Source organism: Typopeltis vanoorti, chromosome 1 (assembly GCF_054136105.1).
Source record: "Typopeltis vanoorti isolate ZY-2024b chromosome 1, IOZ_Tvanoo_1.0, whole genome shotgun sequence".
Classification (NCBI taxonomy): domain Eukaryota; kingdom Metazoa; phylum Arthropoda; class Arachnida; order Uropygi; family Thelyphonidae; genus Typopeltis; species Typopeltis vanoorti.
In genome coordinates, this window is record NC_143549.1 from 172,510,930 (window position 1) to 172,537,766 (window position 26,837).

At 36.7% G+C, this 26,837-nt stretch overlaps 1 protein-coding gene across 1 annotated transcript in view; it reads left to right on the forward strand.

The window, feature by feature from the left end:
* Dhc93AB (Dynein heavy chain at 93AB) overlaps positions 1-26,837 on the forward strand; it is a 1,274,973-nt gene that overhangs the window by 500,774 nt on the left and 747,362 nt on the right. The window contains exon 25 of the mRNA XM_090403805.1: positions 19,839-20,234. Within this exon, the coding sequence (XP_090259931.1) occupies positions 19,839-20,234 (396 nt within the window). The remainder of the gene's footprint in view (positions 1-19,838; positions 20,235-26,837) is intronic.

The window sequence follows — 26,837 nt, forward strand, 5'->3', positions numbered from 1 at the left end:
AAAGATTGCCAGAGGGAAGACGTGCGACAAGTGTATCTAGAAACGGAAGTGTGTTGTGTTTTTCAATTTCAGTTGTGAACTGTATGCATTTGTGTTGTTTGTTTAGGTGGCTAAGGAATGTGTCTAATGTCTGGTGGCCATGGGACCAGATCGTGAAAACATCGTCAACGTATCTAAATCAGACTTTGGGTTTTAGAGGGGAGGAATCTAGGGCAAGTTGCTCAAAATGTTCCATGTAAAAGTTAGCAATGGGGGGGATAATGGCGAGCCCATGGCTGTGCCTTCTTTTTGTAAGGAGAAGGCATTTTGCCATACAAAATAACCTGACCGTAATACATGCGCAAAGAGCACCGTGATATCTGGAGGGAATTTGTTCCGTAGGAGAAGGATTGTGTCATTGATTGGGACGTTCATAAAGAGGGCAGAGATGTCAAAACTGATTAATAAATCATCTTTTTCTAATGTAATGTAATGTCTTTGATGATGTTTATGAAGTGTTGCGTGTTTTTGATATAGGAGTGGGAATGACCTACCAACTCCTTGAGTGTTGGCGCTAATTTTTTGGCTAAGTGATACGTCGGGCTATCAATTCCTTCAACGATAGGTCTTAGCGGGGTGTTTTCTTTGTGAATTTTCGGTAGCCCATAAATTCTTGGGGAGTGCATGTAGTTTCCTCTAGAAACTGTTTCCTCACTACGCACACTCCCCAAGAATTTACAGGCTACCGAAAATTTACTTTTTCAGTAGCCCATAAATGAGAATTTACGGGCTATGCTATTTTTGAGGATAAAGAATGCTATTTTTGGTCCCATGACATCAGTTACTGAATATGAAAAATGCCAGCAATGAATGGAAATCTTTGAAAAAATGCTTAAATGAGGTGGTATCTGAATGTACCCCTTGTGTTTGAAGAATAAATAGGTTGGAATGAAATGAACATGCAATCTTATTAAGCAAGAGATCCACAAGAAGAAGATGATTGGAAAGAATATCGTGAGAATAAGAATGAGAGGAGTTATGAAATATATAAAGCTCAGCCCAGAAGAGTAACAAATATTGTGAGGAAAGCTAAATTGGAGTATGAAAAGAAATTGGCAATGCAAGCTAAAGGCAATCCAAAAGAATTTTATCATTATGCCACAATTAAAAGAAAGAACGAATGTGGAAGAATAACTTTATTGAATGCAGATGGTAACCGAGTGTCGGAAACTAATGAGATTGTTCATTTAATGAGTGCTACCTTTGCTAAGAGATATCAATCAGGTGTGTGTAACATGGTGTACAGTGCTACTGTTACATTGGATGAAGAGTTAGAGGTTCATGAAAATGAGGTTGAAGAGCTATTGCATAACCTGGATAAGAATTTATTGATAGGGACAGATGGAATATCAGCCCATTTGCTAATGGAATGTTCAGCTGAATCGGCTATTTATTATTATTATTATTATTATTATGAGCAACTCCAGGGAGTCCTTAGACTCATCGAGGGAGGCCCTAAACATCATGTCCACACAACTATACGACATTCTCACAGTATCTATCATACCTTGCCTTGAACTCAGTCACTGTCATAGCACCCACAACAGACTCTGGCAGCTTATTCCACTCATTGACCACTCTAAAAGTAAAGAACCCAGCTCTAACACCCCTGCTAAACCACACTCTTGCCCAGCTTCCACAGATGTCCCCTAGTTCTCCCACCACCATCCTGATCTCAAAAATATCCTCTGAATTAATCCTATAGAAACCCTTTAGCAATTTGAATGTCTCAATCATATCTCCCCTCTTCCGCCTATCAACCAATTTCTGCAACCCACAAATCTTCAACCTGTTCTCATATGGTTCATTCCATAGACCCGCTATCATCTTAGTCACTCGCCTCTGGATCCTCTCCACCTGCTCCCCATCAAGAAGGAACCGAGGTGACCAAATCTGGACACAGTAGTCGAGATGAGGTCTTATCAGGGCTTGGTACAGAGGTACAATAACTTGCTTGTCTCTGCTCGTCAAGGCATTTTTCAACAGATGTCCCCTGTTTTAGCTACTTTTGCAATGTGCCCCCTAAACTTCATCTCCCTATCCACCAACACTCCCATGTCCCTGGCCTCATCAATCTCCTGGAGTACAGTTCCACCAATGTGTGGTATACTGCTGCTAATCTTTTCACCCCAAAATGCATAACCTTACATTTTGTCACATTAAATTGACATCCATTCTCTTTAGCCCAGAACTCCAATCTATCCAAGTCATTCTGCAAGATTTTGACATCTTCTGCATTCACTATTGCCCTACCCAACTTTGCATCATCAGCGAACAAATGAACTATTCCTCTTATATCCTTCCCTATATCGTTAATGAGCAGATTAGACAGCAGTGGTCCAAGAACAGAACCCTGCGGCACATTACTAGTCACAGGCCGTCTTTTGGACTCTACTCCTGAATAAACTACTCTTTGATATCTCTCCATTAACCACCCACCTATCCATCTCACCAACCCTATATCCATTCCCATATGTTGCAGTTTACGGATTAGAATTCCATGTGGTATCCTGTCAAACGCCTTTGCCAGGTCCAGCAGTATCACTGTAAAACCCATTACCCTTATGCAGTTGAGCCATCACCTTGTTATAAAACTTGAGCAAGTTACTGAGGCATGATCTAACCTTCACAAAGCCATGCTGTCCCCCATACAGTATCTCATTTTTATCAATCCATTCCTGTATTTTTCCCTTGACTGCTTTCTCCAAGACCTTGACAGTGACTCCTAGTATGCTGATCGATCAGTGTGGAAGTTGAAGATAGGGGTGGGACAAAGGGATCGCTGCATTTCATGTATACTAATGCCAGGAGTATTAGGAGCAAGAACGAAGAATTTTTGGCCTTGATTGACTCTTCCTGGCCACAGGTTATTGGCATTAGTGAAACATGGCTGACGGAAGATGATATAGTTAGTGGGAGAGAATGTGTAGAAGGTTATAGTATGTTTAGGAGGGACAGAGAGAATAAAACGGGGGGAGGGGGGTGTTATTGATGATAGCTGATGAACTGCAGCCAAGGAGAATTGAAGTTGTATTGCAGCATAGTGAAAAGAGCTCATTTGAGGCTATTTGGTGTGAGATTGAGACTGGCAGAATAAAATATACAGTTGGGTGCTGCTATAGACCAGTGATGGAATAGATGGTGTAGATAGTATGCATAAACAAATTGATGAAATGAGTGGAAGGAGGGTAATTATTATGGGGGATTTCAACTATGGTAACATTGATTGGAAGGAGGAGAGGACACATGTGAGGAAGGAAATGGATTTTATTCAATTATTAAGAGATAACTATCTGAGACAGCATGTAATTGAAAATACTAGGGGTGTGAGAGTGCTTGACCTGGTAATAGCATCTCAGAATTTGACTTAATGAATATGACCATGTTGCCACCTATTGATGAGAGTGATCATAAGGTCTTGACCTGGGAGAGGTGTGGAATTTTTGATTAAGACAGGGTATATGTGGAATTACCGTGCTGGCAAGTATGACAAGCTTAGGAGATTGCTTGGATCAGTGCCATGGCATGTACAACTGCAAGGACAGGATGTCGATAGAGCATGGGAAGTGGTCAAGGAGCATTTACAGGAGGTTATGGCTGATTGTATACCTAGGGTCCAAATAGTAAAAAAAAGTAGGGGTTAAATGGATTAATAACACCATTAAGCTTGAGCTGCAAAAAAAGAAACAACTGTGGAGGGAATTTAAAGAAAGAGGTGACCTGCAGGCACATGAATGGTATAACGTGCAGGCCAGAAGGGTAACGAGTGTGGTAAAAAAAGCAAAAGCAGATTATGAAAGGAAACTAGCTATGCAAGCTAAAGAGAATCCCAAACAGTTCTTTCAGTATGCTGCAAGCAAGAAAAAACTGTACACGGCAAAATGATTTTAAGGAATGACGATGGTAAGGAGGTCACTGAATCAGTCGATATAGTGGAGTTACTGAGCATGCACTTTGCAAAAGTATATCATCCAAGTGGTGATAAAATGAAGGAACCATTAGTTTATACGGGAATTGTGATGAATGAAGTGGAGGTGAATAGTCTATTACAGAACCTTAATGTGAATACATCTGTGGGATTGGACGGTATACTGGCACGGGTCTTGCGTGAAGCGGCTAAAGAATTATCAGTTCCCTTGACGATGTTGTTTAATCTGAGTCTCGGGTCTGGTTTAGTCCTGAAGATGTGGAAAGAGGGGAAAATAGTTTCACTGCATAAAGGAGGATCCAAGACTACGGTTGCAAATTACCGACTGATCAGCATCCTTTCACATGTTGTATAACTTGATTCTCAGCTCAGGAATGATACCACAGGAATAAAAGGAATGTATGATAGTTTCATTGTACAAGTGTGGTGAAAACTGATGTGTCTAACTACAGACCTATCAGTATCTCTGGTGTAGTAGTGAAGATTTTAGAGAAGTTGGTAAGAACTCGCATACAGAAATAGGTAAACAAACAAGCTGTGCTCTGCAAGGAGCATCATGGGTTTACTAAAGGAATGTCATGTTTTAGAAGTTTGTTCATATTTTATAACAATGTTATGGCCAAGATGGATAAAGGGAATCGACATACTATGATAATGTTGGATTTTTCTAAGGCATTTGATAGGATACTACAAGGAAGGCTGTTGTATAAAATGGAGAATATGGGATTGGAATATAAACTCTTGACTTGGATCAGGGGATGGTTGACAGATATCAAAAAGTGGTATATGGTGGGTATGAATCTGCCAGATTTAAGATGACCAGTGGTGTACATCAGATTTCAGTACTTGGACAATTATTGTTCAATCTATACTGAACAATTAATGACATCAGGCATGGGCTAATATCCGATGTGCAATTGTTTGCCAATGATGCGAAGATAGGCAGGGCAATCATGGATGCTTACTGATAATCAGCACTTACAAAATGCTTTGAATAGGCTGGAAATTTCAGCAAAAGAAAATGGCTGTCAGTGTAAATTTATGCTCTTTGGCATTATAAGAGTTCCAGAAGCATATTATATTAGTGTGGTTATGCTACAGGAAACTGAGGAGGCAAGGGATCTTGGCATAATGGTAAATAGGAATTTGAAGTTCAAAGATCACATAGCAAAAGTTGCCAATACAATCGAGAGGATAATTGTGACGTTGAAGCAAACCTTTCCTCTTTATAAAGCTTTGATAAGACCACACCTGAATTATTATGCACTGATTTTGTCTCCTGGGTTCCAAGGGATAAAAAAGCTATAGAAAGAGTGCAAAGGAGAGTTCTTCTTTTTCTTCTCTTCTTCTTCTTCAACCTTTTGGTTCTATCCACCTGGACGAAGGTCTTTCCCATGATTTTCCAGACCACTCAGTTTTCTGCCTCTCCCATCTATCTCACTCATGCAATTTGTTCCAGTTCATCCCTCCACCTCCTTCTTGGTCTTCCTCTTTTTCTTGCTCCATCCATTGGTCTCCACTCTGTTGTTTTCCTAGTCCATCTCCCATCACTGCATCTGGCAATATCGCCAGCCCATCTCCACTTAGCCTGTTTAATTTATTTTACAATATCCATGACAACACCTGTTTGAGATCTTATCCAGGTATTTGTCTTCCTATCTCTTAATTTTATTTTTAGCATACCTCTTTCTATGCAATGTTATGTTGTTCTCAGCTTTTTGTTTAGGGATGCTGTTAAAGTCCATGTTTCTCCTCCATATGTTAGGACAGGAAGTATGCACTGGTCGAAAGCTTTCCTTTATAGACTCAAAGGGATGTCACTTCTGAATATGTCTCTCATTTTCCCATAAGCCATCCATCCAAGGTGAATTCTTCCTTCAATCTAATTTCTTTGACACTCCTCAAAGGATAACAATTGGCCCAAATATACATAAGTAACTTGTTCTATTTCATGGTTTTCAACTTTGATAGTTCTGTGGTTTATGTATTTATTCATCATTATTTTTGTTTTTTCTCTATTTATTTTTAATCCAATTTCTCTGGTGGCTTCATTTAGCTGATTTAGCCTTTCTTCCAGATCTTCAAGATTATCTGCTATCAGGACAATATCATCTGCAAATTTCAGATGTGCAGCCTTTCTCCATTTATGTTTATTCCTTTTGTTTCCCAATCAAGGCTTCTAAAGACTTCCTCTAGTGCAGCTGTAAATAATTTGGAAGATATGGTGTCGCCTCCGGATGCCTTTTGGTATTGGGAACATTTTTACTAATTTTATATAATTTAATTACAGACGTTGCATTATTGTAAATATGTTTTAGTGTTTCAATATATGATTTCTCAATTCCCTGGGTTTCAAGTGCTTTTAGTGTTGCAGATATTTTAACTGAATCAAATGCTTTTTTGTAGTCTTATATAGGCCAGACATAAGGGTTTATTGTATTCAATTGATTTTTCAAAGAGCTGTCTTAATGTGTGAATATGGTCCAAAGTATTGTAATTCTTTCTAAATCCAGCTTGTTCACAGGATTGCATTCCCTCTAGTTTAGATTTTATTCTATTATATATAATTTTTGTGAAAACTTTATATATGGTGGGGAGTAGTCTTATATATCTGTAGTTTTTAATTTCTTCCTTATTGCCCTTTTTAAAAATTAATATTAGAACTGAATTGTTCCAATTTTTTGGAAAATTTCTCTGTTTTAGGCATTTATTAAGGAGTTTAGTCAGCTGTTTAATGACAGGCTTCCTCCTAGTTTTAAGAAGTCTACCATAATTCCATCTTCTCCATCTTCTCATCATCTTCTCCTTCCATTCTTCATTTCTCACAGTGCCATTTCCACTTCGCCTTGTAAGATCTCTGGGGCATCATGTTATTCTTCACTCGAGTTACCCATAGATGATTCTTGGATATCACAGTCTTTGTCTTCATAGAGTTCAGTATAAAATTCCTGAATTCTTTTGATTATTGCATCTCTATTTTTTATCAGTTCACCATTTTTTCCTCTTACAGCAGTTATTTCCTTTGTTCCAACTGATAATGTTCGTCTTAGGACCTTCATAATACTATTGTTTCTTTAATTTTCCTAGTATTATATCATCTAAGTTTATGTTTCATCCTTTTGTGTATAGTTTTACAAATTTCCACATATCCTATTTTATTGGTGTCATTCAAATCTCGTTTCATATCTCTTCTTTTCTTCATCAGATCTATGGTTTCCTGTCTTAGTTTTTCCTCTCTTTGATGCCTTTTTACACCTCCTATTTCTAGCACACAATTCAAGATAGATTTTGTTAATATTTCATTAGCATCATCGATGATAGTAGCTGTGTTTAGCTTTTTTAGTTCATTTTTGAGTGAATCTCTATAACAGCTTTTATTCTAGTAGAGGTTTTGTAGATTCACTAAATTGGACTTTTTTCTTATGAGCTTATTCCGTTCCCATTTTTTGTTGATCCACACTTTTGCCCTTTCTAGTCTGTGGTCACTTCCTGTATTAAATCTATTAAGCACTTCAGTATTAATTATTATATATCTTCTGTTGGAGAGGACGAAGTCTATTTCATTGTAAGTTTGTCCATTTGGGCTATTTTTGGTTGATTTTCTTCTTGAAAAAGCTGTTTATAATAAAGAGGTTATTTTCTTCTGCGAATTCAGTCAGTCTTTCTCCTCTTTCATTCCTCTGTCCAAATCCAAATTTACTGATGGAGTTCAGATGGTCAACTCTGCTTCCAATCTTGGCATTAAAGTCACCCATTATAATTATGTAGAATTCTTTAGAATTATTTAATGTGGATTCTAATGTTTCATAGAAATCTTCTATCTCTTAATCTGGATGGTCCGTAGTTCTTGTATATAGTTATATAATTTTCAGTTGGTATCTTTTATTTATGAAGAGATTTAGTTCAGCTATTCTTGATGTTATTTTATTAACAAATAGGACATTGTCCTTGATTGTTTTATTTATTAGGAATCCTACACCACCAGTTGAGTTTCTGTCACATTCACAGTGGTAGAGTAGATGCCCATCTTTTAATCACATGAGAGTTTCATCTTTCCTTCTTATCTCTGAAAGGCCCACAACATCCCATTTTATATGGTCCAATTCCTTCATCAGTTCTTCCAATCTATCATCATCCCATAGAGATCTGCAGTTATATGTTCCTACTAATATCCTACTATCATTGTGCACTGTAGGTGGATTCATTGTAGTTAGTGGAGACTGTAGCATATTTTTCGACCTAGACCCTCTGCCTAAGTCCAGGATGCATCCCTTTTTATGCTGGGCAACGGACGAGCCAGTATGTAATTTTCCTATTTTATTCATCATTTGTATTGTCTTCTGGATTATGGGATTTAGATTGTGAGTATGCGGATTGCAGACTCGTTAACAGGAGAAAGAGGTGGTGATATGAATAGATGTCTATAAACTTTTGAATGGATGTTATAGGATGTCATCTGATTTAATTTTTCTTTATATGGAAGATGGGGAGAGAACATGGATCCATCCATGGAAGTTATTATTATTATAACGGTGTCTCCATGGAGTCAAAAGACTCATCACTGGAGATCCTACATTGATACACTAACTATTATTCACACAATACATATCATACTTCTCCTTAAATTCATTCACAGACGAAGCATTCACAATCACCTCTGGCAATGCATTCCACCCATTCACAACCCTCCAAGCAAAAAATCCTGTCCTAACACCCTTGTTAACCACACTCTTACATAATCTCCAGGAATGGCCCCTCATTCTCTCCATTCCTGCACTTGTCTTAAAAATGTCATCATTATCAATCCTATAAAATCCCTTGATTATTTTATATGCCTCTATCATATCTCCTCTCCTGTGTCTATCAGCTACTTTTTGGAGCCCACAGATCTTCAATCTATCCTCGTAGGGAACATTCCACAGACCTACAACAATCTTTGTAACTTGCCTATGAATTCTCTCCGCCATTTTTTCATCACCAAGAAATCCAGGTGACCACATCTGTGCAAAATAGTCCAAATGCAGTCTTATTAATGCCTTATTAAGTGGAACAATAACTTCCTTATCCCTGCTTGTTGGTGCATCACATCAAATTACATGGTTGTTCTTCAACAACCATGTAATTTGATGTGATGTTTTGGCAATCTTTGCAGTATGCCCTTTAAACTTAAGATCTCTGTCCACAATAACTCCCAAGTCCCTTGCCTCGTCAACTTCTTGCAGTTCAGTTCCATCAATATAGTAAACAGCATGTGATTTCACCCTCCCAAAGTGCATCACCTTACACTTAGCCACGTTAAACTGACAGTAATTTACCTTAGTTTATACTGTCAGCCTGTTTAAGTCATCTTGCAACATATCTACATCATCTGAATTGACTATCGCTCTTCCTAATTCTTCCTAATTGGAGTCTCCCTTAGCAGTGGAATTATTTTCCCCTCTATTGGTACTTTACCAGAACTGAGGCTTAAATTAAACAGCCTGGTTAGAGGAGGTGCTAATTCTCTTGCACATTCTCTTAACACATGGGGCAATATGCCATCTAACCCAATGGCAGTTTAGCATTAAGCAGTTATGTTTGTTGTTCAGAGAAAGGGGTAAGTGAGAGCAGTATGTGAGTGAAATAGTTTGCCTTTTAGGGATAGTGAGTGCATCTAGTGTGAATGAATTTAAGAGAAGGTATGACAGCTGGTTTATAGATGATTTATAGCCTCTGTTGATGAGTCATTGATTCCCTGCAGGTCTCAAATAATAATAATAATAATAATAATAATAATAATAATAATAATAAATAATAATAAAAATAATAATATTGGTTAGATGGATCGGAGATTGGCTCTCTGAACGATACCAGCAAGTTGTGTGTGATCGAGCCATGTCTCAAAAAAGGAAGGTTAAGGTTACCAGTGGCATGCCTCAGGGTTTTAGGACCCTGCTGTTTAACTTATTTGTTAATTGATATATCATGTGGATTAACTGCGGGTCTTCAAATATTTGCCGTTGATGCAAAGTTAGATAGAATTATCAGGATTAGTGCTGATGTTAATTCTCTGCAGGAAGATTTGTATAGACTTTTAGCTTGGGCAAATAATTGGGGTTGTGGTTTTAATATTAACAAATGCAAGGTGTTACACTTGGGATACAGAGATATAAGGCTATGTACTGTATTGGTGGGGCTGCACTTCAGGAAGTGGATGAGATTTGGGATCTTGGAGTGATGGTAGACTGTGGACTGAAGTTTCAGCAGCACATTGCATATGTTGCAAAAACTGCACATTGTATTGCTGCTATGATAAAAAGTACATTGACATGTAAGGATAAGGTGGTGGTTGCCTTTATATAAAGCATTGTTAGACCACATATGGACTATTGTGCTCTGATTTGGTCACCTAGTTTTCATTGTGATGTGGAAACACTAGAGAGGGGTCCCAAGACGAATTACCTAAGTGATATCAGGACTCTGGAGTGTTGGTCAAGAAGAGTGTTTGAGAGAATGTGGGTTACAGAGGTTGGTGGATAGAGGAAAAGAGGAAATATGATAGAGACCTTGAAGTTAGTTAAGGGATTCTATCAGATTAATGCAGAAGATGTTATAAAAAGAGTGGACGCTAAGATGGGAAGAATGAGAGATCTTCCCTGGAAGTTGTATAAGGATGTTTTGAAGAAGGGTATGAGGAGTTGATTTTTTACATGGAGAGTTGTGCATGGAATGCATTGCCTGAGTGTGTTGGGTGCAGGTAGTTGTAAATAACTTGAAACTCATTATGATAGACATGTTGCTAGATAAGTGGTCCTCCCATGATGAGTCAGTTGACTGTATGGAGGTTACTGAATAATAATAAGAAGAAAAGACCCTAACATTAAACAGTGATACAGAAATCAGAGGATGAACAGTCTACACCATCATAAATTTAGTTTAATCCTTTATCCAAGTGTGAGCAAACAAAGTTTGTGCCTGAAAGTATCTTCAGGACTGGGGTAAGGTGGTACAACACCAGGGCAACTCGTTGCAAAGGTGGAGCAAGCTACCTACACTCCTATCTCAGTGTCTCCTATAATGCAAAACACATCTCCTTGCGGATATGTCTAATGTTATGCATTAAGGGAAGGGCCACTACCCAGACTAGTTTTGACCTTTATTGAGATCTCTTCAGTGGGAGCCAGGCCCAAGTGGAGATACCAGGTAGAAGCATTAGCAGGTCATCTCTACCTATAGGAGTTGCCAAATGGTGTGCCACCCTTTTTTAATAAATTACTCTGGATTTAGAGAAAGATGTTGAAAGTTTATTTTTCACTTGGTTAGAGTATAATAAATTTAGTTTAATCCTTTATCCAAGTGTGAACAAACAAAGTTTGTGCCTGAAAGTATCTTCAGGACTGGAGTAAGGTGGTACAACACCAGGGCAACTCATTGCAAAGGTGGAGCAAGATATCAACACTCCTATCTCAGTATCTCCTATAATGCAAAACACATCTCCTTGCGGATATGTCTAATGTTATGCATTAAGGGAAGTGCCACTACCCACAGACCTCAATAAAGGTCGAAACTAGTCTAGGTAGTGGCCCTTCCCTTAATGCATAACATTAGACATATCCGCAAGGAGATGTGTTTTGCATTATAGGAGATACTGAGATAGGAGTGTTGGTATCTTGCTCCACCTTTGCAACGAGTTGCGCTGGTGTTGTACCACCTTACCCCAGTCCTGAAGATACTTTCAGGCACAAATTTTGTTTGCTCACACTTGGATAAAGGATTAAACTAAATTTATTATACTCTAACCAAGTGAAAAATAAACTTTCAACAGTCTACACCATCAGCTTAAAGAATGTAATGATCGAGTATGTATAGCCTTTTGACATGATAAAACCACATCTAGACTACCTGTCAGAAATTAGAACTGTATCAAAATATGCATAAAAACCAGAGAAATGAACCTGGTAGCTAATGACTTATATACCAAAGAAAGCAAGGAAGCCCAAAAGACTGAGATTGGATAAAAATGACAAGATGCTTAAAGACAAAAATGAAGAACTTTTAGTGTGGAACTATTTTAAAGACTGTTGAATAATGAACTTCAGAAAGATGTTTTGCCAGAAATAGTAATCTAAAAAGAACTTCCCATTATTGCATTGCAGTTTTACAATACAAGAATTTGAAACCACATTAAAAAAACCCAAAAATGAAAATGCACTGGAATAGATAGCATAATGGTAAAGGCTATTAAATATGAGGAAGAGAGCTTCCGAAACAACTACTAAATATCGCAACTCAAGTTACATCCAGTATGCCATCACAGCATAGTGAAAGCCTAATAATACCAATACCTTAAAAACACAATCTAAACAACCTAGAAAATTTATGCAGTCACACTGTTTCCTACCATACTAAAAATCTAGTATGGTAAGAACCGAGCTGAACAGTATGTAACACCTCTTCTACTCAAAAATCAATCAGGTTTTTGAAAAACAGAAGACTGTTGAACACTTCCACTACCTTAGAAGGTTGCTAGAAGGAGCAAGAAATAAAAACCTTCTCCTAATCTTAAACTTCATAGACATCCAAAACCTTCAATTCAATCAATAGTCAAAGGATATTCAAATTTTTGTTATGTGGTATACCCTTTAAAATAATTAAAGCACAGCAGAACATTAACAGAATTACTATGCAACAGTGATGGTTGATGGAGAGATGACTGGAAGTTTTTTTGTTTCCACTAAAGTTCTTCAGGGTGACTCTTTGGTATTATATCTTTTATATCTTTTTATTATTACCCTTGACTCTGTTTTCAGACTCAAAGGAAATGGGTATGGCATAACTCTGGAAGATTTGGGAGGACATATCCTATAAGCAGCTTCTACTTTGCAGGTGATGTTTTACTAACTGATTGGAACATTCATACTGCCCAAAACTATATAGATAATTTATGTAAAAATGCATCACTGATTATGTTGACAATTTTTAGTACTTTTGTTCCTACATTGATACTCTAACTGACATAGAAAAGTGAAACCATAAAGCTCTTCCTTTTCATAAAAGTCTAACTGATGTCTGGAAATTCAGTCTCATCACCACAGGTATCAAAATTTGTCAATACAAAACCACCAGTCAATCCATATTTATGTATCTTTCCATGCATAAAACTACACAACAAGCAGTTAGTATCATTAATAGTTTTAGGACAGCATGCCTTCAATCAATATTATTTTATAAATGTAAAGATCGCATACTGATACTGTCATTCTGGAAGAAAGCCAGTGATGACCTCTAATAGAAACAGTTCAAAAAAGTCAGAAGTTGTTTCAACGCCAGCTTTAACATCTATCCTCAACTATGTTTAGTACCGTCAGAGTGTTCTTTCTCTCTGAAGACTAGCTAATAAAAACAGAGGAAGAGAAAGACCAAGAAAACAATATTGGCAATATATAAGTAAAATTACTTTTTAAGATGTGACTCATGAGCCAGATGACATTTACTAGTTGATACATGACAGAGCAACTTGGCTCACCTTCATTTAACAGACTTTATTTCCATGTGTTGTCATTATATGTATATTTCTATATGTTTTCCTAATTCACACTTGAATAAACTATGATAATGATGATCCACAATCACTTCCAGATTGCTCATTTCCTCTACCTCTAAAATACCCCCACTAGCCTCTTGAATAGACTGGGTTAATCATCTGCAAAGACCTGAATATCACCATTCATTCTTTTCATTTTTTACACACACACACACCACTTGTGACTTTCCTCTTGTATATATTTCTTCCCCCATACATGCCAATCTCCAATAGACTGCACTAATCTACTATCCAACCCCATCTCTGTTCTCAATTACTTATCCATTTGTCAGGGCAATCTATCAAAGGCCTATGCAACATCTAAATATATCACTTTATATTCGTCTCTCTTATTCAATGCATTTATCACCTCTTATAATAAACAAGTAGACTGCGAAAATATGATCTTCCTTTAGCAAATTCATGCTGTCCATCAAAGAGAATGCTGCTGCTGTTAGTCTAGTTTGGAATCTTTGCCAGCCTGGTTGGCCGAGTGGTTTGCATATCTGCTGTCCACCCATAAGGCTGCTGGTTCAAATCCCGCCATGGGCATGGATGTTTGTGGTTGTCTTTAAAAATAGTGGTGGTGGGTAGTAGATAGCGTTAGTGTAGATGATGATGATGGTAGTTGCGGTTCATAGTAGTTGGTGGGGACAGAGTTGTAGAGTAGGTGCCTTCCCTCGATGAGTCTTTGGACTCCCTAGAGGTGTCATGTAATAATAATAATAATAATAAACTTAAGCACTACTTCAGAAACACAGATTGTCCTATTCTTATCACTTCCCTTATGAAGCAGAATAGTTTTGCCCTCTTTCTGATGCTTTGGAACCTGCCTCAGTGTAATGCTCATGTTAAAGAGATTATAGAGGTCCAGTCCACCTCTACTTTACACCGCACTGTCTCAAAATCACTGCTGCTATTTTCCCCTTGCATCTCCACTTATATTGATGTAACTGTTTTGATACCTTTAATAACACTGTTCCACCCTTTTGCACTGTCTGCCTTCATGAAAATTATAAAGTTCTCAATCTGCTGGCTTGGTTGGCTGAGTGGTTAGTGTATTTGCTCCATAACCTACAGGCTGCTGGTTTGAATCCCATCTTGGGTATGTATCTTTGTAAATATCTTTAACTGGGAAATGAATTTAATTATCCAGTATGACACCACTACCCAGCATACTGGAGGCCTGAATTGGCTTGAGAAAAGTTCCATGTTTGATCTCTAGAGCAGGATTTCCAGCCCTGGTAAAAAATAAATAAAAATACAAAAAAATATATATATCAATCAATAAAACTAGAAAAAAATTCCTTTACCTCGCCCATAGTACAAATGTATTATGGATTCACAAATAAACCTTTCATGGATAGAGCTACATAAAAAGAAAAAATCCCCATTCCTCTTATGATGTCATTTTCATCCAACTGCATGTTACTTATTCCCATAGTTTTTGGTTGAACCAGCTGATCAATGCAGGAAATTCATCCCCATTATTTCAGATACTTGTTCCTACTACCACTATTCTTTTGCTCACTTACCTCTCATATCTAATGCCTCAATCCACTAGGAAAACAAGCCTTATGCACCTTCTTATATATCATATCACTGATAATTGAATCTATCAAAACCTCTCTTGAATCATCTCCATTCTTTCCCACTCTTCCATGCATATCTATATTTCTCCTCATTTCCCTCAGCATATGCTTCATCTCTTGTTTTATCTTCCCTAACTCTGCTTTCACATATGGAATCACGTTTAAGGTCCACTTTTTTATAGTTATTTATATTTACATTTAATAATAAACAAGGGTTTATGATTGTTAATAAATTTTTTTTTTCTCAGGGACTCACATTGGTGCGTATGGGCACAGCAAACCCAAGATACCCAAGCTAGACCTATACAATATACACCTGGTATATCATATCCGGAGACTGGTCTGCTACTCTTCTTTCCCTCTACTCTCTCTTACTTCTTACTCCCCCGCCCCCATGCTATTAGAGCAATTCAAGGATGACTCTTTCCTCTCAAACTGTAGTTTCCACTATGTACTAAAAAGGTAAGCCTTGTTGTCTTAAGGTGACAGCCCCACCACTAGGATACCTATCATCTAGTCAGTTGACATAGGGAAACACATATTACTTTCATATTAGCGGAGTGAATAAACAAATACATGTAAAAGCTGGTGTAATGATTTGGATCCATAAATCAATTAAAGCAAAAATAGCTCATTATACATACTGAAATGAAAGAATATTAGAAGTGTGATTAAAATTAAATAAAGAAAATTTAACAGTTGTTGGAGTGTGTGCCCCTGAAGAAATAAAAGAAGAAGAAAATGATTACTTTTACAAAGAGTTACAAGGAATATATGAAAACTTAAATAAAACAGACCATATAATTATAGCCAGAGATCTTAATGCAGAATAGGAATGAAAAAAAAATTAACAATAATATACAAAAATTTGGAGAACCAACAGTAAACAAAAATGGAAAGTGACTCATTGATTATGCAATATATAATAATTTAAAAATAATAAATACATTTTACAAACATAAAAATATACATAGATATACATGGTGTGCAAGAGGACAAAATCAATAATAGACTTCTTTATAACAAATGAAAAAGCAGCAGACCTCTTCCTAGACGTTAAAGTTAGAAGAGGGCTAGAAATTGACACAGATCACTATTTAGTACCAGCAGACTAAGATTTCCACCAAAATGACTACAAAAAATACAAAAAAAAAATAAACAAACTAGAGAAACTAAATCTAATTACAAAGTAAGACTACTAAATGATTCAAGTGTAAGAAATTTATACTAACAGAGGATTAATAACAATTTCAAAAAAATACAAGAAAATGAAGACGTTGAGAAAGAATGGAATAATATAAAAGAAATTATCGCATCAGCAGCATATGAAAGTCTAGGAATACACAAAAAATATCATAAAAATAAAAAATTACATATATGAGACAATGAAATAAAAACAACTATTGAAAATAAAAAGCTGGCTTTTAAAAGATGGTTAAGTAGCAAAAAACAAGAAGATGAAATTGAATATAAAAAAAGACAAGCAATAGCCAAAAGAGAAACTAGAAAGAGACACAGAGAAAGTTCGAAAAAATTTGTATCATATCTAGAAAATGACATATACAAAATATTAAAACACATGAATGCAGATATAAAAGAAACTGCAAATATAAATTGTGAAATAGATGTAAAAGAATTCTTGGATTATTTTACTAATCTTTGGACGGATAATACTGGCATCAAAAATAATTACACCAGAAACTTACAAAATACCTTAAATGATATGATAACAATGAAAGAATTAAAGAACAACCTAAATAAAATAAAAAATGGCAAATCAGCAGGAGAAGATGGGATAAACTCCAAACTGTACAAATTTACTGGAAAAAAATTCCATCAAAGATTACTAAAATTTTTAAATAAAATATATACAAATGGACAAATACCAATAGAATGGAATACAAGCATAGTAATACCTATATTTAAAAAGGGGGATAAAACAAAACCTGCTAACTACAGAGGTATTAGTTTATTGAATGCATGCTACAAAATATATAGCAGAATACTTAATGAAAAACTAAAAATATACAGTGAAAAAATATTATTAGAATGTCAAAATGGATTTAGAAAAAAAATGCTGTACAGTGGATGCTGCTTTTGGTTTAAAACTACTTATAGAAAAAAGAAGAGAATTTAATTTGGAAACTCATCTTTTGTTTATAGATTACGAAAAAGCATTGACAAAGTAAAAAGATATATACTGTTTGATATATTACAAAGAATAAATATACCTAATATTTTACTACATGCAATATTGAATATATATAATGATAATGAAATAAAAATAAAAATAAATGAAAAGTTGTCTGAAAAATAATCTATAAACCAAGGAGTAAGACAGGGTGCCCACTGTCTCCAACACTTTTCAATATTTACATTAATCAAATATTAATACACTCATCATCATCATCATCATACGTATCAAGGATTTAGGCTTAGTATGGTAAATACTAAGTTCTTAGTATTTACCTGTTCCGGCCTTAGAAGTCATCGTTGAATCGTTTAAGAGGACGTCCTGGTTTTCTTTTTCCTAATGGCTTGTACTTTAAGGCTTGTTTTGGTAATCTTTCTGTTTTGATTCTTTGAACGTGTTCCATCCATCTATGTTTATATTTTTTAATTTTTTTCAATTACTGGTTCTTGGTTTAATTCTTTCTTAATATCTTCGTTTCTTTTGTGATCAAATAGGGTATACTTTGCAGTTTTTCTCATAAACTTCATTTCTGCTGTTGTTAATCTTTGTTTGTCTTTTTGTTTTATTGTCCAGATTTCGCTTCCATACATTAAGACCGGTAGGGCTAATGTATTGTATACTTTTAGCCTGGTTTGTTTTTGAACTAGGTTTGGTTTAAATATAGAGTTAATTACTCCTGTTATTTTTAAATATTTTGCAATTTTTATGTTTATATCTTTTTCATTTTCATATGTGATCATACATCCTAGGTAGTTAAATGAATTCACCTGTTCTAAGATCTTGTTATCTAATACTATTTTAGTTCTTTCTGGATCTTGTCCTTTAAAGGCCATAGTTTTTGATTTTTCCATTGATATTATCATACCATAATCTTTGGATATCTCATTTAGATTTAAAATAGCTTTCTGTAAGTTATCTTCAGAATTTGTAATTATTATTTGGTCGTCTGCAAAGAGGAGAGTGTTTAAGTTAACTGTAGGTGAAAGTTTAATTCCTTGATGTAAACTTTTACTCCATTTTATTATTATTTCAATTAAGTAGATATTAAAAAGAGTTGCTGAGAGGGGACATCCCTGTCGGACCCCTTGGTTTATCTCTCTTGTATATGATAGCTCATGATTTAATCTTATTTGTATTTGATTATTTTCATATATACTTGTGACAGCTTTTAGGATATTATTTGGTATTTGTCTTTCTTTTAATATGTTAAATAATGTTTCTTTTAACTTTGTCAAATGCTTTTTCAAAATCAATAAATGCAATATGTGTTTCTAAATTATATTCTCTTCTTTTCTCTATTATTAATTTTAGGCAGAAGGCTGGGTCTATGCATGATCGTCCTTTTCTAAATCTATTTTGTACCTCTAGAATAAAGTTTTCGGAATATTTCATTAGTTTGTTATTTAAGATTCTGCTGTATATTTTGTAACGTGAATTTAGTATATTGATACCTCTATAGTTTTTAGGGTCATCTCTATTATTGTGATTCCTTTCTTAAAGATAGGAATCACAATTGCTTTTTTCCATTCTATTGGGGGGATACTAGTAATACAGTGAAACACCTTAAACAATATCAAGGTATAGAAATTTTCTGGAATAACAAAATAAAGATGCTATTATTTGCAGATGATCAAGTAATAATATCAGATAAGGAAGACAATTTACAAAGAGCAATATATAATTTCAACATTATAGTAGAACAGTTTGGAATGAAAATTTACATAGATAACTAAAACAATGGCATTTTGTGGACAAACTCCAGTTAGAAGTAAAATAATTATTAATAATAAAATAATAAAAAAGATATCCACTTTCAGTTATCTTGGGTTTGAAATATCATATGAAGGAGAAAAAGACATAAAATTAAAAACTTCAAAATTTTTACAGATTAGAGGCCTGATAAATAGAACACTCAGCCCAAATATAGTACAAAAAGAAACACGCTCGAAAATATACAATACTTTAGCAGTGCCCACATTATTATGTGGCAGTGAAATTTGGGCAATAAACAAACAAGATAAACAAAGAATAAAAACAAAATAAGATTTATGAGAAGAACTGTAAGATACACATTATTAGATCAAAAAAGGAACAAAGACATTTTAAAAGAAATAAAAACAAAATCAATAGAAAAAAAACAAACAATTATAAACAAAAATGGATTGAACATGTAAGCCAATTGGAAAGAGAAAGCGGAGTAGACCTCAAAAAAGGATATTGGATGGATAATAAGACCAGAACAGACCAATATGGTCTATACCCGTAATTGGCGTTATGATGATGATGATAATAAAAAATTTTTTTGATATTAATGATACTTCAATCCACGAATCTTTTCGAATAGAAGTATTATGCGCAGATCTTTTCAAGTAGCTAACATAATATTTAAATTTATAAAAGTACTTTTATCATACTCTGAACTGTTTATATTAAAATAATGCCTGTTTAAAAATTGTTAAATATTAGTTAATGTTTCTCTTATAATATGTATTAACTGTTTTACGTTTTTGTCTTTTAATACAGGTATATAGCCATCTTCCAAAACTGTTTGATGCCATTGGTCGTCTAAAGATAACAGATGATGAAGAAATATCTGAAAAAAAATCACCAAAAGTTGCATTGGGCATGTTTAGTGTTGAGGAAGAATATGTCAACTTTTGTAATGAATGTAATTGTTCAGGTCCTGTTGAACTGTGGCTTAACAAAGTGGAAATATCAATGTTTGCAACTATTAAATCTTCATTGATTGAAGCTGTATCTACATATGAGGATAGGCCCAGAGAACAGTGGATCCTTGAATATCCTGCTCAAGTAGTTCTTTGTGCATCTCAGATATGGTGGACAGCAGAGGTTATAGGTGCGTTTGAACGGTTGCAACAGGGATATGAGAATCCGCTGAGGAACTATAATAAAAAACAAGTAAGAACGTTAATAATAAAAATAATAATAATTATTATTATTACTCAGGCCTCCATGGAGTCAAAAGACTCATCGTGCAAGGTCCTTCCTAAGAAACACAAAGTCTATCAAGACTCATTGTGGGAGATCCCTCCTAGGAAACACAAAGTCTATCATATCACTCCTTAAACTTATTGACCATTCTCGCTCTCACCACTCTATCAGGCAATGCATTCCATGGTTCAACCACCCTCCATGCAAAGAAACCACTCCTCACCCGCTTTCTCACAATTTCCTTTCGTAACTTCCAGGAATGGGCTCTTGTCAGCACTCCTGCCTGCTGTTCAACCAAGCAAAAGAACTCCCCAGTGTCAACCCTGTAACTACCTCTCAACAGTTTAAAAGTCTCAATCATATCACCTCTCCTTCTATCCACCAAACACTGCAGTCCACATTCCCTCAGCCGATTCCCATAACTAACATGGTACAGTCCTAACACCATCTTTATTATCCGCCTTTGTACCCTTTCCACAGTTAATTTATCCCCTTCAAATCCTGGGGACCAAATCTGAGAACAATAGTCTAAGTGTGGTCTGATCAGAGACTTACAACAGAATGATAACCCTTTTATTTCTGCAGGTCAGTGTCCTTCTCATAATTGCAGCAATCCTCTGTGTTACCTTCACCACCTTTGCAATATGTCCCCTAAATTTCAGGTTTCTTTCAATCATCAACCCCCAGATCTCTTGTCTCCCCTATTTCCTCCAGTATAATTCCTCCCATAGAGTATGCAGCATCCTATCGAAGTTTCCCAATCCTCAAGACCTTACATTTTGCTGCATTAAACTGAGACCCCCATTCATTTGCCCACCTATCTAGCTTATTCAAATCCTCTTGCAGAGCTACCACATCTGCACTATTACTAATAATCCTTCCCATCTTCGCATCATCCGCAAACAACTAAATATCCCCTTGCAATCCACTGGCAATGTCATTGATATAAAGGTTAAACAATATAGGTCCTAGTACTGAGCCCTATGGGATCCCACTTGTAACCCTCTGTCTCCTTGAAACTGCTCCACCATACACAGCTCTCTGATACCTATCAGACAGCGAATCCTGAATCCATTCGACCAATCTGACATCCAGACCCATGTGCTGCAACTTAAATATCAGCTTATCATGTGGCAACCTGTCAAATGCCTTTGCTAAATCTAAGAAAATTGCAGTATATGCCTTTCCGTCATCTAATGTTCTTGTAACTTTATTATAAAAGGCTAGCATATTGCTAAAACAAGAGCACCCTTTCACAAATCCATGTTAACTCTCACAGATAATATTACCCTCAATCGCACAATGCTGTATACGGTCTCTCACTACTTTCTCCAAGATCTTAACAACTACTGATGACACACAAACTGGCCTATAATTAGACACTTCCAGTCTGTTACCACCCTTATGCAATGGCACTATCTTACCTTCCTTCCATTCTCTGTGCACCTTTCCCACAGCCGGACTTTCATTGAAAAGCCAGGTTGAAGGAATTGTCAGTTCCATAGCACATTCTCTCAAATCTCTTGGTGAAATACCATCCAGTCCCAAAGCTTTACTGACATCCAGAGTACTCAGTATCTGAAACACACTCTCCTCCTGTACCTCTAAACCTCGAACCTGCTCTATCCCTCTAGCATTAAAACTAACATTAGGATGAAATACTCCAATAAAGTGTTCATTGAATAATTCCACTATGTCCTCTGCATCAGTCACTCTATTTCCATTTTTATCCTATAATATCATTCTTCCTCAGTCATTTCTCCTCTTACTGCCACATAGCTAAAAATTCCCTAGGATTTTCTTTGGATCTTAGGGCCAATCTCCTCCATATTCCAGTTTCGCTTTCCTTACCACACTAGTCACTCTTCTGGCCTGTGTCTTATATTCTTCATGCATCTTCTCTTCACCTGTCTCCTTATATCTCTTCCATAGCCTCTTTTTTGCATGCAATTCCTGCTTAATATTGTTTGTCATCCACTTTACTCCAAATTGTGTCCTCTTCTTCATTCGTGGTATACAGCTTACCATTACTGCTAACAAATATTCTTTCAGATATCCCGGCCTTCCAATGAAACTTCCCGAAATTGATGTCTAAGACTGTTATAATCAATCACCTGCTTTATAATTCCACATAAGTTCCCGTGTCTTTGTTACTCCTGCATGTCTATTCATTTTCCAAGTCAAAACCATATGGTCACTCTCTCCAACTGGTGGGAGAGATGTCATATCAGTTATTATCTACTCTTCTGATGCTATAACCAAATCCAAAACTCTTGAACCTCTTGTTCCCTCTTTTTCATGTTGCCTAAGCCATTTGTCCCATCAGATTTGTCCCACCAATAGAAATTCCATTCCCCTATTGCTACATACATCTTCCTCTCTCCAATTTATACTACCATAGTTAAAATCTCCCATAACAATCATTCTTCTTTCAGTTGCCAAACTTAACTGTCTAAATATCTCTTGGTCCACATTCTCCGTGCTCCTGGGTCTGTAGCAACACCCCACTAAATATCCTGTCTTGCCTACCTCTTCCTCACACTACACGCTCTCAAAATCATTTGTCTCACTACCTTCCAAAGCCTCCACTCTTAGAGGACATAGGTCGTCACTTATCATAAGCAGCACCCCACCACCATGCATTCCCCTCATTTTATTATTATTATTTGACACCTCCAGGGAGTCCAAAGACTCATCGAGGGAGAGTGTGTCAATCGAACGATTGGCCCCTTCCAACTACTAACCGCGCTCAAACTTACTTAACTGAGCCATTAGTAACAGAGGCTCTACCAATCAACCAACCCTTGCCGGCAAATCCTGCCGAAAAATGCTGTACCCAGAGTTTTCTATTCCTGTTATTATATTCTCTTCTGTCAACCACGTCTCAGTGATCCTAATAATTTTTGACCAGGCTGATGCTATCTGTGCCACCAATTCCTCTCCCTTATTCCGGATACTCCTGGCATTAGTATGAAGCATATAAATGCCATTGTTTCTGTACCCAGGTTCATCCCCTCTAGACTCCACTGGGCTCAGTGTTTACTCATGTTGTCTCCCTTCTCCCAAGTATCCATTCCGACACCTTGACTCATTCAGAACAGCAATCTCTCCAGATGCCTACGTCGTTCCTCATTCAAATGTAAGCGGTCTCTCGCATACAATTCCTCTCTTTCCTCAAATGTCCTCCAAGCATCCACATATACCAGTCCTCTCTTGTCACACATTCTAGCTATTATATCATTTAATATTACTGGTGTTCTGCTCAGCTCGTCATTATCATACCTAGGCAACACGCACACTATTTTTCTTCTCTCTGTCTTCTTCCATACACCCTCAAGCAAAAATCTCATATCTCTCGCTGTCCGACTTACATTTCCACTCAAGTCATTTGTTCCTACCATCACATTCGTCTCATCCACCCTTTCACCTCTCTTAATTGCCATAGCCACCCTTTCTATTGCTCCTCCTGGCAAACGCTCCTCATGCATCCTATCTTGAACGCCATGGATCATTGATTCACCATACATTATACCTCTTACCATTCCCTCTCTCCTATTGTTTCCATTCTCTCCTCTTTCATTCCCATAATTTTCTCTTATTTCCTCTCCTCTACTGCTATTCTCTTTTCTAGCATTCCCATACCTCTCTCTTTCCTACTGTTTCCATTCTCTCCTCTTCTAGCACTCCCATACATCTCTCTCATTCCCTCTCTCTTACTGTTTCCATTTTCTCCACTTCTAGCACTTCCATATCCCTCTCTCCTACTGTTTCTATCCTCTCGTCGTCTAGCACTTCCCTATCTCTCTCTCTCATTCCGTCTCTCCTACTGTTTCCATCCTGTCATCTGCTAGCATTCCCATACCTCTCTCTCATTCCCTCTCTTCTACTGTTTCCATTCTCTTTTCTTCTAGCACCCCCATACCTCTCACTATCTTCTATATTCCAAACTTTTCAATCCACATGCTCTCAGCCTGTCTTCATAACTAATATTGTAGAGACCTGATTTCCTTTTAGTTATCCACCTCTGCACCCTTATTAATATCAATATTGCTTAATTCCCCTTCTACCTCTTCCTCACTCACAGTCAGTTTCTTCTCCTCATCATCCACTGATTTCAAACTCTCCATGATGTCATATTTACAAGGATAAAAGGCCTTTATAAACTGGTCATTAAATATCTCAACTATATTCTCCACAACACTTGTTCTTATACCATTTTCTCCAGTCAGTGCCATCCTGCCATAATCATACTTTTTTTTGCTGGCTACATATCAAAAGAACTCCTAGGTTGTTTTGGCTTCATTAGCTAACTGCTGCTCATACTGCACTTATATTACCCTTACCAAGTCATCCCCTTGCCTGGTCTTTGGATTCCTCATGGAATTAATTATTACCACTGATCTTATACTGCTTTCATAATACTTTCTTTCTCTGTATTTTATGCTTAACCTCTTCATTCATCCATTTCACACCTACCTTATTTAGCCTTCTGGCCATTGGAATTCATTTAGACATGCTTTTACTAGATAGTTCTTGAACAGTACCCAAGAAGCATTGATCTTACTTATTACAATAAAGTGACTGCTTCCTTGGACAGAGGAGAAGGATACACAATAATATACTTGGATTTCGCAAAAGCTTTTGATAGAGTGCCTCATGATAAGTTGACAGTCAAACTAGAGCAGATGGGGTTGGATATTAGATTAGTGCATTGGATTGGAGACTGGCTATCTGATAGGTATCAACAAGTTGTGTATGGGGGTGCAATATCCAGGAAAAGGAAAGTCACTAGTGGAGTGCCTCAGGGATCTGTTTTAGGGCCATTACTATTTAACTTGTATATTAATGATATTGGCGAAGATTTGGATGGAGATATTCAGTTGTTTGCAGATGATGCAAAGTTGGGACGAACCATAAAGAGTAGTGAAGATGTTGTGGCCTTGCAAGAAGACTTGAATAAATTGAGTGATTGGGCAAGCAAATGGGGATGTGAGTTCAATGTTGCAAAATGTAAGGTTTTAAAATTTGGAAAACAAAGATGGGATGCAGAATTTATGCTTGGTGAAAATATATTGTTGGAAGTAGAGGAAATAAGAGATCTGGGAGTGATAGTGGATAAGGATCTAAAATTTAGGGGTCACATCGCCAAAATTGTGAAGACAACACAAAGACTTCTGGGAATGATGAGGAGGACACTGACATGTAGAAGTAGGGAGATTCTTGTTCCATTGTATAAGGCTTTGATTAGGCCACACATGGACTATTGTGCCCAGATTTGGTCACCTGGTTTTCAGAAGGATGAAGAGATGTTGGAAAGGGTCCAAAGGCGACTGACTAAGGTAGTTTCTGACCTCTGGAATGTCGAGTATGAGGAAAGATTGAAAAGATGTAATTTGCAGAGACTAGTGGAGAGAAGGAAGAGGGGAGATATGATAGAGACCTACAAGTTGGTAAGGGGTTGCTATAGGATCAATGGTGGAGAAGTTCTACAGCGAATAGTGGGAGATCAGGGGAGAACCAGAGGTCATCCCTGGAAACTGTATAAAGAGGGTGTGAGTAGGGGAGTGAGAGGCAGGTTTTTTTCGTGCAGAGTTGTGAATGATTGGAATGCCTTGCCTGAGAGTGTGGTGTCTGCAGGGAGTTTGAATGTGTTTAAGACCCGGTATGATGAGATGTGTGTGTAAGATAAAAGGACCTCCTAGATGAGTCTTTGACTCCATGAGGTCTTGTTTAATAATAATAATAATAATAATCTTTCCGTCCAACTCCTCATTACACAATATTGCAAGCTGTATCCTGAGCTTCTCATAATCACCAGCCTTGTAGTTCCACATATGCCCTTTCCTCACAGAAGTTCTCACATGGCTAGCAATCACCCAGATAATCACTCCATGTTCACTCTGTACTGGAGGGAGATTTGACACCTCATAAATAATGACATCCTCTAATGAGGTGATCAAATCCAAGACTCCCAATCCTCGCGTGATGTCTGTTACATACCATTTGGGGTAGTTATCCCTCAAAAACTTGAAAAACTAATTTTCTTTACTTCTGGTTCGATCTCATAATCCCTGTTGAAAGTTTATTTTTCACTTGGTTAGAGTATAATAAAATTAGTTTAATCCTTTATCCAAGTGTGAGCAAACAAAGTTTGCGCCTGAAGTATCTTCAGGACTAGGGTAAGGTGATACAACAACCTAGGGCAACTCGTTGCAAAGGTGGAGAAAGCTACCAACACTCCTATCTCAGTATCTCCTAATGCAAAACACATCTCCATGCGGATATGTCTAATGTTATGCATTAAGGGAAGGGCCACTACCCAGACTAGTTTCGACCTTTATTGAGGTAGAATGGGAGTTCATGTCTCTCATCATTGGCCTTTGGAGAATAAAGCATGCTGAGGATCAGCAGACAGTAAAAGAGGAGTATGATATAAGATAGAGTAGGATAGTAGGAGGTAAAAAGAGGCCTCAGTCAACCTGTTTAGCCTTAATGGCTAATTGGTCTGTAACATATAACTCAATTTATCTGTTCAGAAAAAAGGTTAAAGATAGACTTTTGTCTATAGTT